Raw genomic sequence first — 12815 nt, forward strand, 5'->3', positions numbered from 1 at the left:
TGAACATGTCCTAATCAGGTTTCATGTCAACAGTTAAAACAGAAACAAAAAGTTTTTTGAAGGGAACGACACATTCCACATTTGTTCTGAGGACCAGACATAATCAAGTTATCTGTGACAACCCACCCTCTCAGCCGCTCAGAATTCAGATAGAACTCAGGTGGGAGGGCAACGACCCTGCCCTGAGACAGAGGCAAGGCTGTGCCCACATAGAGGGTGACACTCAGCGTTCCCCGCCCAACCCCCAACCCCCAGGGAAATCTGCTTGCCTATGGCTTCTAAGAAAAACTGCCACATCAAATTTCTACTTAGACACCCAGAAGGGTTGCAGAGACTTTCTACACAACACAGGCTGATTTCTTCCTTAAAGAAGCAACAACCGATACACCCAGACTTGTTAGCCCCCTGCCTCTGGGGGCCCAGGGGCAAGCCAACCTTTGTTCAGCAGGTGAGACCCACCAGCCGCATACGTACATGTCGCTGCCCGGGTTGGGTTTGACCGAGTCCTCAGCGGGGAGACAGCACTCCATGATTTCATTGAAGCCTGCGTTCCCGATATTCTTGGCAAGCTGCAAAAACAAAAGTCTGTTTCAGTGCACTCAATTATTAATACCTTCCACCGCTCCACACTACTCACACAGCTGATGATTTATTTAATGGTCTCTAAGAAATAGAGCAATAAAGCAGTTTGCCTTTAATGAAGTTGGACAAAACCCAAACCCCAGAGGTACCCATAAAACCAGAGACAAGAAGCGCCTGTTACAGAGGAGGGCTCTCGTAAAACGTTCCCTGGACAGAAAGCCTCCGTGGACTGGGAGGAGCAGGAACTTGGCTCAACTCAAGTTTCTATTCTTTCCCCAACCTCCCACCCCAAGAAGAACCTGCGCTCTGGCTGAGAGAGATCTAACAGCCTTTACTCTTGCCAGTGAGGGGGGGACCTGGGCCAGGAAGCCAAGATTCACATTCAATCATGGTTCTATTTACTGGCTTTGTGACCACAGGCAAGGCGGCTTCCCTGAGCTTCGGTTTTTTAATAGAAACATGGGGATGATACCTACCTTGCCAGCCTGCAAATAATGATAAAATGGGATTTTATGTGAAAGCATTCAATACACTAAAGCACTGAAAACACGTCTGTTTCAAGGTAAGGTTCTCACTTGCTGATCAACCCCCTGACCTAGTTAGAAAGGAGCAGGTTTCATCGCTGCTCCCTGACACAGGCTCTGTGCTGGATGCGGCGGGTACCACGTAAATACCACGGCTGGTGGCAGCCAGGCCACCCAGCAGAGTGGCACTTGGCACACTCCTGAATGGGTGCACAAATCTGGAGTGACTGGGGTCTTAGGAGCAGGGACTTATTTGTCCCATCCCCTGCACCCAGCTGAGCACCTGACCGAGGTGGGATTCTTCAACATCTAGCGAAACAAAGAAACCGAACGTGAACACCGGGCCCAGTGCAAATCCGGTGACTGGGGTCTTAGGAACAAGGACTTATTCATCCCACCCCCAGCACCCTGCTCAACACCCGATGGAGACTGGGTTCTTCAACATCCAATGAAACAAAGAAACTGAACAGGAACACCAGGCCCAGTGCTTTGCAGAGAACAAGTATTTTCATTTCCCATTTCCATGTTGAAAACAACAGTGGGAACAGTGACGCTTCCGGGGCTTCTGCCCTCAGTGAACCACACGGACACAGGTGAGCGGGATGTTCCGGGAAGCTAGGCTGTGCCCGAACGGCCTATCTCAGGGGGCGTGGCTGAAGGTACAGCCAAGGGGTCTGGGTTGGAGAAAGCCACGCTTCCTGGTGGCAGGTCACATGACATGGAAAGGGGGTCGACGCGGGGGGTGGGGTGCGAAGGACAGAGAAACACGCCAGCTTCCTGATCAGGGTGGGGAGCCTTCCTGAGTCTTCCTAGTCCTTGTGAACCAAGTTCAGGATGTCCTGAGCTCCAGGCTCTCAGGAGCTGCTGCCTGGGCCTCAGGCTGGGCCCCAGGGCCTCTGGTGGCAAAACTCCAGGCTGATGATCAGAGAAGCATGCCACAGCGGGTGACGCGGCGTACCAAGACTCTAGACTGAACCCCAGTGTCGGAGCCCCGGTTTAGAGCCAGGCACCTGCTAAGGCCCCACCGCTCCGCACAACATGAACGGTGTCCCACAGCCAAACATAGCCGCCTTCAGGGGGGTGCCAGGACAGGCCCCTGCACCGCCCCCAGGAACCCCCGGGGCCGTGGGCAGACGGGAGGGGGCGAGGGGAGGAGGAGGATTCCTGGGAATCGGGAGCTGCCTCCCTTCTGCTGGGCTTGGCTGGCTCACAGGGGCCAGCTGGTCCAGGGGGCCACCACGGCTGTGCGTCACAGCTGCCCAGCATGGGCAACGGGCCACCTCACAGCCTCATGGAGTCCTAGTGGATGATCCAGCCCGCGGAGAACCGTCTGGAACCAGGAGCCGAAGCATAGCGTTTGCAGATGGAGGGTGCAGCATTGTGTCAAGAAGACGGGGGCCCAGCAGGATAGGGCAGGAGCCAGGGCAGCAGGAAGGCCGGTTAACCAGCCCTGACCCACACGGCCTCTGCTCCCAGAGCACTGTCCCCGGACAGGGGACCTTGTCGAGGGGACACGGGGCCCCAGCAGATCTGGGGGGTCCGGGGCGCTTACAAGCCATGTCGTCAGAGAAGTGAGCCCCAGGGACGGCCAGAACACACATGGGGCCCTTGGGCAGGCTGGGCTCTAGGCCTGCTCCAAGGGGCTCAAACAAGACAGAGGTGAACAAAAAAGCAAAGGAAGGGACCTGTGATGAGGGCTGAACCAGCAATGCAGGAATGGGGACAGCAGGATGGTGGGAGAGCAGGGCTCTGTTCTAGATGCACCCCCCACCCCATGCCCTGGGACTACGTCTCCCTGATGCGCAAAGCACCTGAGGATGGGGTCCAGCAGTGACACACCCCTGGAGACCCGGGGCACCTACCCTCTCGGGCCCCTGAGCCAGAAAGGGGCTGTGGGTTCTCTCTAGAGATGGTTTCCAGAGTTTGGGTGAGGACGGGGAGCCTCCGGTGCCCTGTTTTCATGCTTCCGGGTGGAAGGTCACGATTCCTGAGACATTCTGTCTTCCTGTACTTGTGCCGGGAGAAGAGGAGTGGACAGTGAGAGAAAAGACCTCCCTGCCCGAGGGGCTCGGAAGGACGGACACCCCTGGGACACCCCCAGGATGCAGCGCCTGGTGGGCCTGCCCCTCTGGCCCCGCCTCGGCCCCAAGTCCAAGTCTGGGATTCGGCTACCCCCATACGCGGGAACCAGGTCAGCGGATGCAGCGGTTTTCAACAATGAATCGGACCTTCAATCTCCCAAGTGGTTCCAAATCCACTCAGGAAAATGGGGTGTCATCTCCTGGGCCCCCTCAGGTCCCAGAAGGTTGGAAAGCTTGGAGTGCATGACACACAGATGGATAAAAACGGCTCTGGGAAAGTGAAAGAACTTGACACTTGTAGGCAGAGCTAAGAAACAGCAGTGAGCTCTAAACTGCTGCCTCCAAAGAAGGGAGCATAAAAAAATACTCTGAAAAAAAACTGTGTTTCCCCTGAGCCTTTAAAATGTCTACTTTAGATATATTTTATGAAGTATACAATACACTTCTTAGTAACTAAGACAAATGCAACTATACATTACATACAGGTCTTGGTTTTGGTGCTCAATTTTTTCTGATAGGGTTCGTGGTTTTTAAAAAGTTCATAATTGTGATTTAAGAATAAACCTTTTAGCCACCTTTTTAAAACATAGCTCTTGTTCAGGCTAGATAAGACAAACGGCCTGGGACGACGTCTGGAGCGTGACAGTCACTCAGTAAATGGGGGCTGATGCTGCCACTTCCTGTTGCTCTTCGTAGCCTGAATGGCTTCACTTCAGCCCCGAGCGAGACAGCGGTGTCATCCGTAAGGAGGCTCTCAGTTTCTGAGGGTTTTCCTCTCCCCTCTCTTGCAGATCCAGCTGTTAGTTCATTTGCTTTACATTTAATAGCTTGTTAACAACCTCAGGAGAAGGAGGCATGAGGAGGTCACAAAACGGGCTTGAATCAGGACTGTGTGCTCCTGGGGTTTCTGACCCCATTCTCTGATGTTAGGTGATTTTTAAATTACTGTGGATGCTTCAGTCGTGTCTGACTCTTTGCGACCCCAGGGACTATAGCCCGCCAGGCTCCTCTGTCCATTGGGTTCCCCAAACAAGAATACTGGAGTGGGTTGCCATTCGCTTCTCCAAGGGATCTTCCCAACCCAGGGATCAAATTCGTGTCTCTTACGTCTCCTACATTGGCAGGCAAATACTTTACCATTAGCACCACCTGGGAAGCCCTTTAGATTACTGACTCAAATTCAATTACAGAACACTGAAGTTTTCTTTAGTAAATTCACTTACAATGTGAAACTGGTCATATGAAACTAGGAGTCTCATACCAACAATACTGTTCTATGAACGATCTAAAACTCAGAGCTGAAATCACAGTCTTCTGTTTTAAGGAGGAAATTCATCTTTTTAAAATCTTTGCTTTTCAGGAGGCTTGCTGAAAGTAGAGTTGCTTTAACATCTAAGGGTAATAAGCTGGTGCACACCAGTTAAGATGGCACAGCTTCCCTGAACTAATCAACTTAATACTTCAATTACCCCAGTTTCCTTCCACTGAATAAGAAGTGATTCCAGGAGAAGGAAAAAGATGACTGCCAACCAGCCACCTTCACAGATGCTGCTAAAACCACTCGACTAAACATGGGACTTCAGCGTGCTTGAAACAAAAACAAATTAAAAAGGAAATGGTGAAGCACCACATCAGGGGAAGCTGTTTGCAAGACAATTTAGACAGAATTAAAGACTTCCATCATGAGAGCTACGCTGAGGCCATACGGGGGGACAGGGGCAGCATTTTACGGAATGAGCATCTGTTCAGAACGCAATGCCGACAGGAAACGAAGCTTCCTGCTCATGTCTCTGCTGTCTCCATCAGGCTGTCCGAAAACCCCGTCTCTTGTCACAGGACCCCCTGGTGCTGGGACCCTGGCTCGGGGCAGGCTGCAGCCTCGGATACGCCGGCAAGTCCTCCTCCAGTTCACCATCGTATCTCTTTCAGAGAGTACACAGTGTCTAGTTACCATGTGCGACCCCAGAAGACACAGTCCGATGAACACACCAGCCCAGGACCCTGATACCACGGCTCTGTGAACCTGAAAAGCTCACAAAGGGAGCAGTCGGTCCAGCTGGAGGATTCACACATTACGACACGCGGATCATTCTTCTGGGAGGATTTTGTTCCAATCTTTCTGGAGAGGAGATGACAATACTTGATAGTTCTTACTATGCACCAGGTGGAATTCTAAACACATACATGCACACACAGGACGTGCATGAGTCAAGCCTTCAGGAGATCTTTTGTTCAGGCAGCATCTGTCTAAACAAAATAACTGGGTGCTTTAGAAAGGCTTGAAATTCTCATGCTTTACCAGTGTTATTAACACCTGACACACATTCTCCGTCTATACCGGAGGAGTAAGGGTCTGGGCGTGGGGTCATGCCCGCAGTAACTGGGTTGGGGTGAGAGGCAGGGAGACGTCCCCATCCTGCGAGTGCCTAGAGTTCAGGGCAAAGAGAGGGTGGGAATAAACCCCATGTGATTCAGGCTTCTGCCCTTTTGTTTTTCTGATAATCACGGAGGAAAAGAGGCTTAGATAAGGGAGTTTAGGCAGAGATTAGACATCAGAAATAGCTGCAGCTGTCAGTTAAGCGGCCTCTGCCTGGATTTCTCCACAGTGGCTGAGTTGGTCAGACCGTAAACGCCTGAGAGATTACATAGATGAGGCTCTGAGCCAGGGGTCAGAGGTCACCTCCTCCTTTCATCGAGACGGAAACATTTGCCTTCCAGCCCTTTTGGCGCTTCCCTCTGCAGTAGGCAACAGTCTTGTGTAGACCATCAGATAAATTTCTGAGACGTATTTAAGCAGGTGTAACAGATGTGCTGGTATCAGGCTCCCACCAGCTTAAACGAGCTCAGCTGTTAAACAGTCATTATTAAAAATTACATTCTATAAATTCACGATCAAATAAACTACACTAAGGAATTCCCTGGTGGTCCAGTGGTTAGGACTTCGCATTTTTCCATTGTTGGGAACCCAGGTTTGATCCCTGGTTGGGGAACTAAGATCCTGAAAGCATTACAGTGTGGTTTTAATATAAAAATTATACTAAAAACAAAGTAGTCCTCAAAACTCATCACTTCTGATTTTACTACATCTTACTATTCTATTTTTGAAGATACTTGAAACAACAGTGTCTTGTGGGGTGAGCTAACTATATGTGTGTGACCAAACCTCTTTCTTATGGCTCATTCAGTGATTCACATGGTGGCCTGAAAATGGCCCCAGTGGGAGTGTTTACATCATGTGACTGAGCAGACTACAAAGCAGGACGTCTTTGCCTCCCAGACAGTTGGCTGTAGACACTGTCAGGGATGGGGCGGGGGGGGCACGGAGGGGCTGCAGTGAGGTTTATGCACTCCCCACGGGGTGAGCCTTAGGGGGTTAAGAGTGTGAGCTCTGACTAAAGAGACCCCCACTCCAGACCTGGTATGTGGATAACACATAACCTGGGGCTTGTTACAACATTCTAAACCTTAGTTCCTCTTTTGTAAAATGGGGATAATACACCAAGGCCACGGGGTTGAAGAGCAAATGAGCTAATACACACAAAGCGCTTTGCAAAGTGCCTCACGCAAAATCAGCAGTTAAACCTCAACATAAACCAGTTAACACTTCCCACTGTTTCTTTTTTTTTTTTAAATCACTAGGTCGCAGAGCGTCGGACATGACTGAGTAGCTGAACAACCACAAGGGCTGTATAGCAGCTGCCCTGGTTTAGCAGTGCTCAATGAAAATGCACGTGAGGGGTTCGCGTCTATGCTGTCCCCAGGTACCAAGGTTTCATGTCCGCACTGTCTCCAGTTACCCAGGACACTGTCTGCACACACAGATCTATGACGGAGCCTATGTGTGTTATGACATTAACAATAACTGTACTATGTAACAAAGAATATGCTGCTTGGGTCTTGCCAAGGATAGCTTAGTTTTAAACTTCAATTAATCAGTGATGCTACTAACTGGGCTACCAGAACCCACTGTAATTTCTCCCAGCTTTGTCTTTCAAGACCATAAAGGAATTCCTTGGAAAGACATGAAGGATTTGTTTAACAAGATAGTTCAAAACGCATTACAAGTTCAGACACGTCCATTCCAGAATGATCATCAATGAGACTTATGGCCCCTCAAGAGGTCTATTGACCACAGCAATTGATTTTCTGCCAAGACTATTGCTCTTGACATTAAAATCAATGGTAATCAATATCCTCTTAATATTTACTGTCCAATGCTTGGTTATCTCAACAAAGAACTTCAAACACTGCCTTCTAATCAGCAGTTACAGACTCTGAAAACACTCCAAAGAGCTCATGCTTTAGGTGCCCCCAAAGCACTTGTTCCTTGATGGGACTACAGTCTCCAGGCTCTGAAAGTCACTTCACAGAAAATGCTTCAACCTCTAATAGTGATCTATAGTGCATGGCTATGTGTATCACTGAACCAAGAATGAGAGTTTTGTTTGTTTGTTTTTTAAAGAAATACAAGCAGTAGAAGCAAGTATCATTATTTCTCCCAAAAGGCAAACAATAAGGGGCAGAGAAAAAGTCCACCCGAGGCTCAAGCGAGGTAGCGACCGCAGACTCAGCAGAACCTGGCTGACGACTCTGGAGGAGGAGTCTTTCCTGTCTCTGGGCTCCGTGTCCTCTCAATGCCTGGGAAGAATCGGACTCTGCCAACACTCATACCAGTCTCCACGCTCCTTTACGAGTTCACTTCCATTTTAGTCATTTAAGAATAAAGCTTTGCAACCCTCAACCTCTAGTAGCCGAGGAGGAGGGATTACCCGTGAGTTTCTAATTACCCAAATGTACTTGACAATATCAACAGCTACCAGGCTCAGGGGAATTTTAGGAGACCAAAATGGAAACCTCGCATTCAGCTCATCTGTGTTCACTCCAAAATTCCAAAATCAAGGGACCTAAAGCTTACCAGCAGTTCGGACGTTCCTAACACGTCTAGCGTCAGGGACTGCATCCTGGAGTAGTGAACGCCCAGCTCCCTGTGGATCCCGGAACATTCGATGCAGGTGAGAACGCCGAGGTTGGTGGAGAGCCACGTAGGATCTGCCAAAGACAGCGAGGAACACCAAAGCTTGTAAGGAGGGGCCAGGGTCAGGACTTGGTTCTTGTATGGTTACTACTCAACATGGAGTTTTGATGCACCATGCAGCCAGATCCTAGGTGCAATGGGAACCCTCATCCATCACTAATTACCACCAGTGGCTCAGATGGTAAAGAATCTGCCTGCAATGCGGGAGACCTGGGTTCGATTCCTGGGTCAGGAAGATCCTCTGGAGGAGGGCATGGCAACCCACTTCAGTATTCTTGCCTGGAGAATCCCATGGACAGAGGAGCCTGGTGGGCTACAGTCCATGGGGTCGCAAAGAGTCAGACATGGCCGAGCAACTGAGTACACACACAAGTCACACACAGTGCACAGGTGCACATATCTGTTCCCCTTCTTCCTACAGCTCCAATTGCCCATCCTTCCGTTCATTTAATAAATGCTCCCAAGGGACAGGGCTGTGCGTAGAATAGGACACAGTGCCCTCTAGCGGTCACGGGTCCCTGGACACAGACCACAACCCACCAGGTTGTACCAGCAAAGGGGATAGTCTAGTGCCACATGGGGGACAGCCTTAATTCATATGTCTGTATGTCAAAGACGCTAACAATACCAGCAGAGAACACATACTCTGTGCTGATGCCAAGCTCTGCTCAGCACAGAGCTGAAGTGAGTACAGTAGGAACAGCTCCACCTGTAACGAGAGCTTCAGAAATTACAGGTGCTTTCCTTTAATAGCTCATTTAACACATACAGGAGGATCTGGACGCACACAGGGCCGATGCCTTCACGATCTGGCTCAGAGAGGCCAGGGGCCTTCCTTGACGCTGCGGAGTCAGACTGCAGTCCTGCCTTTACCCAGGTTCAAACCCAGCTCGCATTGCATGTTCACTTATTTGCGAAAGTGTCCTAACCACGTGCCACAGTTAAGCAGTCAAGATAGGTTTGCTGCATGCTGGGTTTACTGAAAAACTCGGAATTCAAAATAAAACACACTTGAGCATGTGAGCACAGTCCGGAAGTTCAATTCTCTTTGGAACTGCTTGTTTGCCCTCAGAAACTCATTGCAGGTAAATACTGTAACCTTGGTCATGTGAATCGTGAAGTTATTTTTAAAATATTCAAGGTATAAAAATTTTATCTGAGTTTGGAAACACTTCTGGGCACCTGTGTTTCCACTTTTCTGGACCTATTCTGCTGTTATCAACTGTGTCATGCTTAGTAGACACATGCTTTAATATGTCATGTCATATTAAAGTAGACTATTAATACTTTATAGTCTTAGCATTGTCTTAGCATTTTAAAACAAAAATATTGTAGCTCTGACTTTGTTTCTTACAAGAGTGTTTTAGAAGTCCAAGTACTGCATGTCCTCATCTAAGAAAAAAGTGTGATTTACTACTTTTGCTACCCACCTCATCTCCTGCCAAAGACATGTTATTAATGGTCCAAGGCCTCAGGAGGTAATTCTTCAAATTACCCCCAAATACAGCCTCCAACCTAACAGGGACCCCCCTGCCCCCCACCATGGCACGTCTCAACTGTCCACTCTATCTTTGCTTTGTTTTCAATAAGAATCACCACAGAATTAGAGGAACGAGAAGGTAAGTGGCCATCCTAACCAAGCCACAACCTTTCCCATTTTACAAATATTCAGAAAACACTACTCTGCAGCTCCCCTGACCAACACCATTCCATCTGAATTATAAGAGTAAGCCAACTCTTTAAACTTTTAAAGTACTGTTTGTTAAAATCTACAATGATAATTTCTGTCCATTAAAAATGAAACCCCAGCGAATGTTAAAAGTTGCTCCAGTTGTGTCTGACTCTTTGGAATCCTATGCACTGTCACCCCCAGCATCCTCTGTCCATGGGGTTCTCCAGGCAAGAATACTGGAGTGGATTTCCATGCCCTCCTCCAGGAGATCTTCTGGACCAAGGGATCAAACCCACGTCTCTTACATCTTCACACTGGCAGGCAGGTTCTTCACCGCTAGTGCCACCCAGGAAGCCCAGCAGGCTTTATCAAAACTCAGAAATAAAAACCTCATTTCACAGAACACAGCAGCTGGAAGGGGCCCACAAGCAGTCTGGACTGGTCCCTTCGCTTTCCAAACAGGAAAACCGCCATCTGACAAAGCCAGTGGCTCTTCCAGGGCCACTGGCGAGACAGCGGCTTAAAGCTGCCCCAGACGTGGTACAAAGAGAGGGTGGATCAAACCCCGGAAGGAGCCGCAGCCTCCAGCCAACAGTGACCGGTGACCCCGGCTTCACCCTCGCTGTGTGCTTCTGTTTCCAGTTCTCAGAAAGCGTTTATAACTTTCAGCTCTCTCCCCTCCGGGGCCTGTCCTGGGGGCTGGGAGGCAGACACCCTCTCCCCATTCTGCACACAGTTCAGGGAGCCCGGGCTGGGCTGGGCTGCTCTGAACTGGACATGTGACAGGACAGCAAAAATCCGTGACCAGGTTCCACAGCCCCTGGGCTGGGAGGGGGCGGCTGGGTCACCTGGCGCCCCGCAGTCACAGCACACGTCGTTGCCCGTCATGCCCTGGACCTCCGAGATGATCTCCTTCGTCAGCTCCTGGACGATGTTATTTTCCCCTGTGTTGTCATCTCCCTTAAATGCGTTATTTAGAGCTTCTTCTTTGCTGTTTTGCAGCACAGACATCCATCTAGAGAAGTAACAGTGACGCTCTGTTAAATCCCAAGGACAATGGCCCGTCCCAGGTTCCTCCGCTGCGTAACTTACATTTGACACTCCTGTTCATCCTCAGCTTGAAAGTGGTACGTCCTGTCATCTGCAGGGCAAGGAAGGGTTTTTGTCAATTGAAGCCTGGACAGTAATTAACACACAATTCCAAAAGAAAGTGGTTTGTAATTAACCTTGGGAAGAGTCTAAACTCCACTAGGAAGTCAATGATTTGTATACAATCAGGCACTCCCACCCCTTCGCAGGCAGGCCCTAGCTCGGAAATTGTAGCTTTGTGATGCAAATTAGCAAGCCGCCTCTGTGCCTCCATTCAAGTCTAAAGAGAACAAGTCTTTTTTTTTTTTTTTTTTTTAACTTGCTGCAGAGTTGGTCCCCAATTGCTATGGCCCTTTGAATAGTATGAAACCCTTTTCTAGAACAAGGATCTTACAAGCTTTCTGGGTTCTTAGCCCAAAATGTGTAACATCAGTCCAGTTGTGGGAAAGCATCAGAGGAACACAAACTGAGAGCCAGGTGACCAAAAAGCTGATCAATAATTCTCAAAGTATCAAAGTAACAAAAGACAAGGAAAGATACAGGACCGCTATAGGCTGTAGGAGACTAGGACGAAATAGCAGTAGCAATGTGAAGCCCTGGGACAGAAAAAAGGACACTAACAGAAGAAATGGTAAAATGTGAATAAGATTCTCAGTTACGGGCATCGCAGCCATGCAAACATCCTGGTTTTCACAGCTCCAGACATGGTCAGGAGGTAGTTCAGATAGTAAAGAATCTGCCCGCGATGCAGAACACGTGGGTTTGATCCCTGTGTCAGGAAGATAGATCCCCTGGAGTAGGATCACCCAGGATTCTTGCCTGGAGAATCCCATGGACAGAGGAGCCTGGTGGGCCACAGTCCATGGGGTTGCAAAGAGTCGGACATGACTGAGTGACTAATGCTAATGAGCTAATGGCATTAGGCAGTTCTGTACTAAGCTGTCAGTATTAGGAGGGCTGGAAAAGGGATATACAGAAATTCTGTCTAAAATCGGTCCAGAAACAACGTAAAAAAGAAAGTTAAATTTAAAACACAAAAAAAGAAAGAAAAAGGGGTGAGGGACATCCAAGTTCTGTAGACAGCAGGGCAGGGACGGGCAGGGCGTGTACTCTCTCAGGGTTCACAATAAACATCGATGCCCCTCAAAGAAAGCAAACACGGCATCTCCAGCCGCTGCTGTTATTACACTTGTGCAAGCGCTTTAGTCCTCAGGAGACTTCTGGTGCGCTGGCCGAGAGGAGGCTGAGGCCCGGAGAGGTGAAGGGGTAGGAACGAGTGCATCAGGTTTTCTGACTCCAGGTTCCAGCCTCCTCCTACCTGTCTTCTGACACCCAGGGGGAATCCTACCCCCACCCCTGTTACTGAGGAAAGGAACAGGGTTTAGGAGAACTGCGTCAAGTTCAGAAAAATAAACTTGATCCTGCAGTGCAGATGTTAGTGGCCGAGCGGAGCGTCCCTGCCAGGTGCTGGGAAGAGAGGAGAGGCCACTTTCCCCGCCTCCAGTCTACCTGGGGTGCAGGGCCTCACCCACCCCAAGCAGACCCTGGGTCCTGGGGAAGCCCTTGCCACGGCAGGTTGTCCAGAGGCCCCAGTCTGACATCAGGCTAATACCCTCCATTCTCCCCAAGTCACTTCATGGTCAGACCAGGCACAGGCCCCGAGGAAAATCAAAGAGATAGGGTAGGGTGGGGAGACAGCAACCCACGTCTGTAGCTAATTCTGTGCTCTAGCACGTGAATGGTGGGGATCGGGAGAAATTCTCCATGAAGACTGCCAAGTAAGAATTCCCTGGCATGCACACTAAACAAGATGCCTTTACACCAATTCCCTG

General features: G+C 49.5%; 1 protein-coding gene across 4 annotated transcripts in view; it reads right to left on the bottom strand.

The window, feature by feature from the left end:
- ASAP2 (ArfGAP with SH3 domain, ankyrin repeat and PH domain 2) overlaps positions 1-12815 on the bottom strand; it is a 153720-nt gene that overhangs the window by 26493 nt on the left and 114412 nt on the right. For all 4 annotated transcript variants that reach the window (XM_043469389.1, XM_043469387.1, XM_043469386.1 and 1 more), the window contains exons 13-16: positions 10987-11035; positions 10743-10909; positions 8103-8236; positions 475-569 (exon numbers count right to left, since the gene is read on the bottom strand). In XM_043469389.1, the coding sequence (XP_043325324.1) occupies positions 475-569; positions 8103-8236; positions 10743-10909; positions 10987-11035 (445 nt within the window). The remainder of the gene's footprint in view (positions 1-474; positions 570-8102; positions 8237-10742; positions 10910-10986; positions 11036-12815) is intronic.

The sequence above is a fragment of the Cervus canadensis genome, chromosome 5 (assembly GCF_019320065.1).
Source record: "Cervus canadensis isolate Bull #8, Minnesota chromosome 5, ASM1932006v1, whole genome shotgun sequence".
Lineage (NCBI taxonomy): Eukaryota > Metazoa > Chordata > Mammalia > Artiodactyla > Cervidae > Cervus > Cervus canadensis.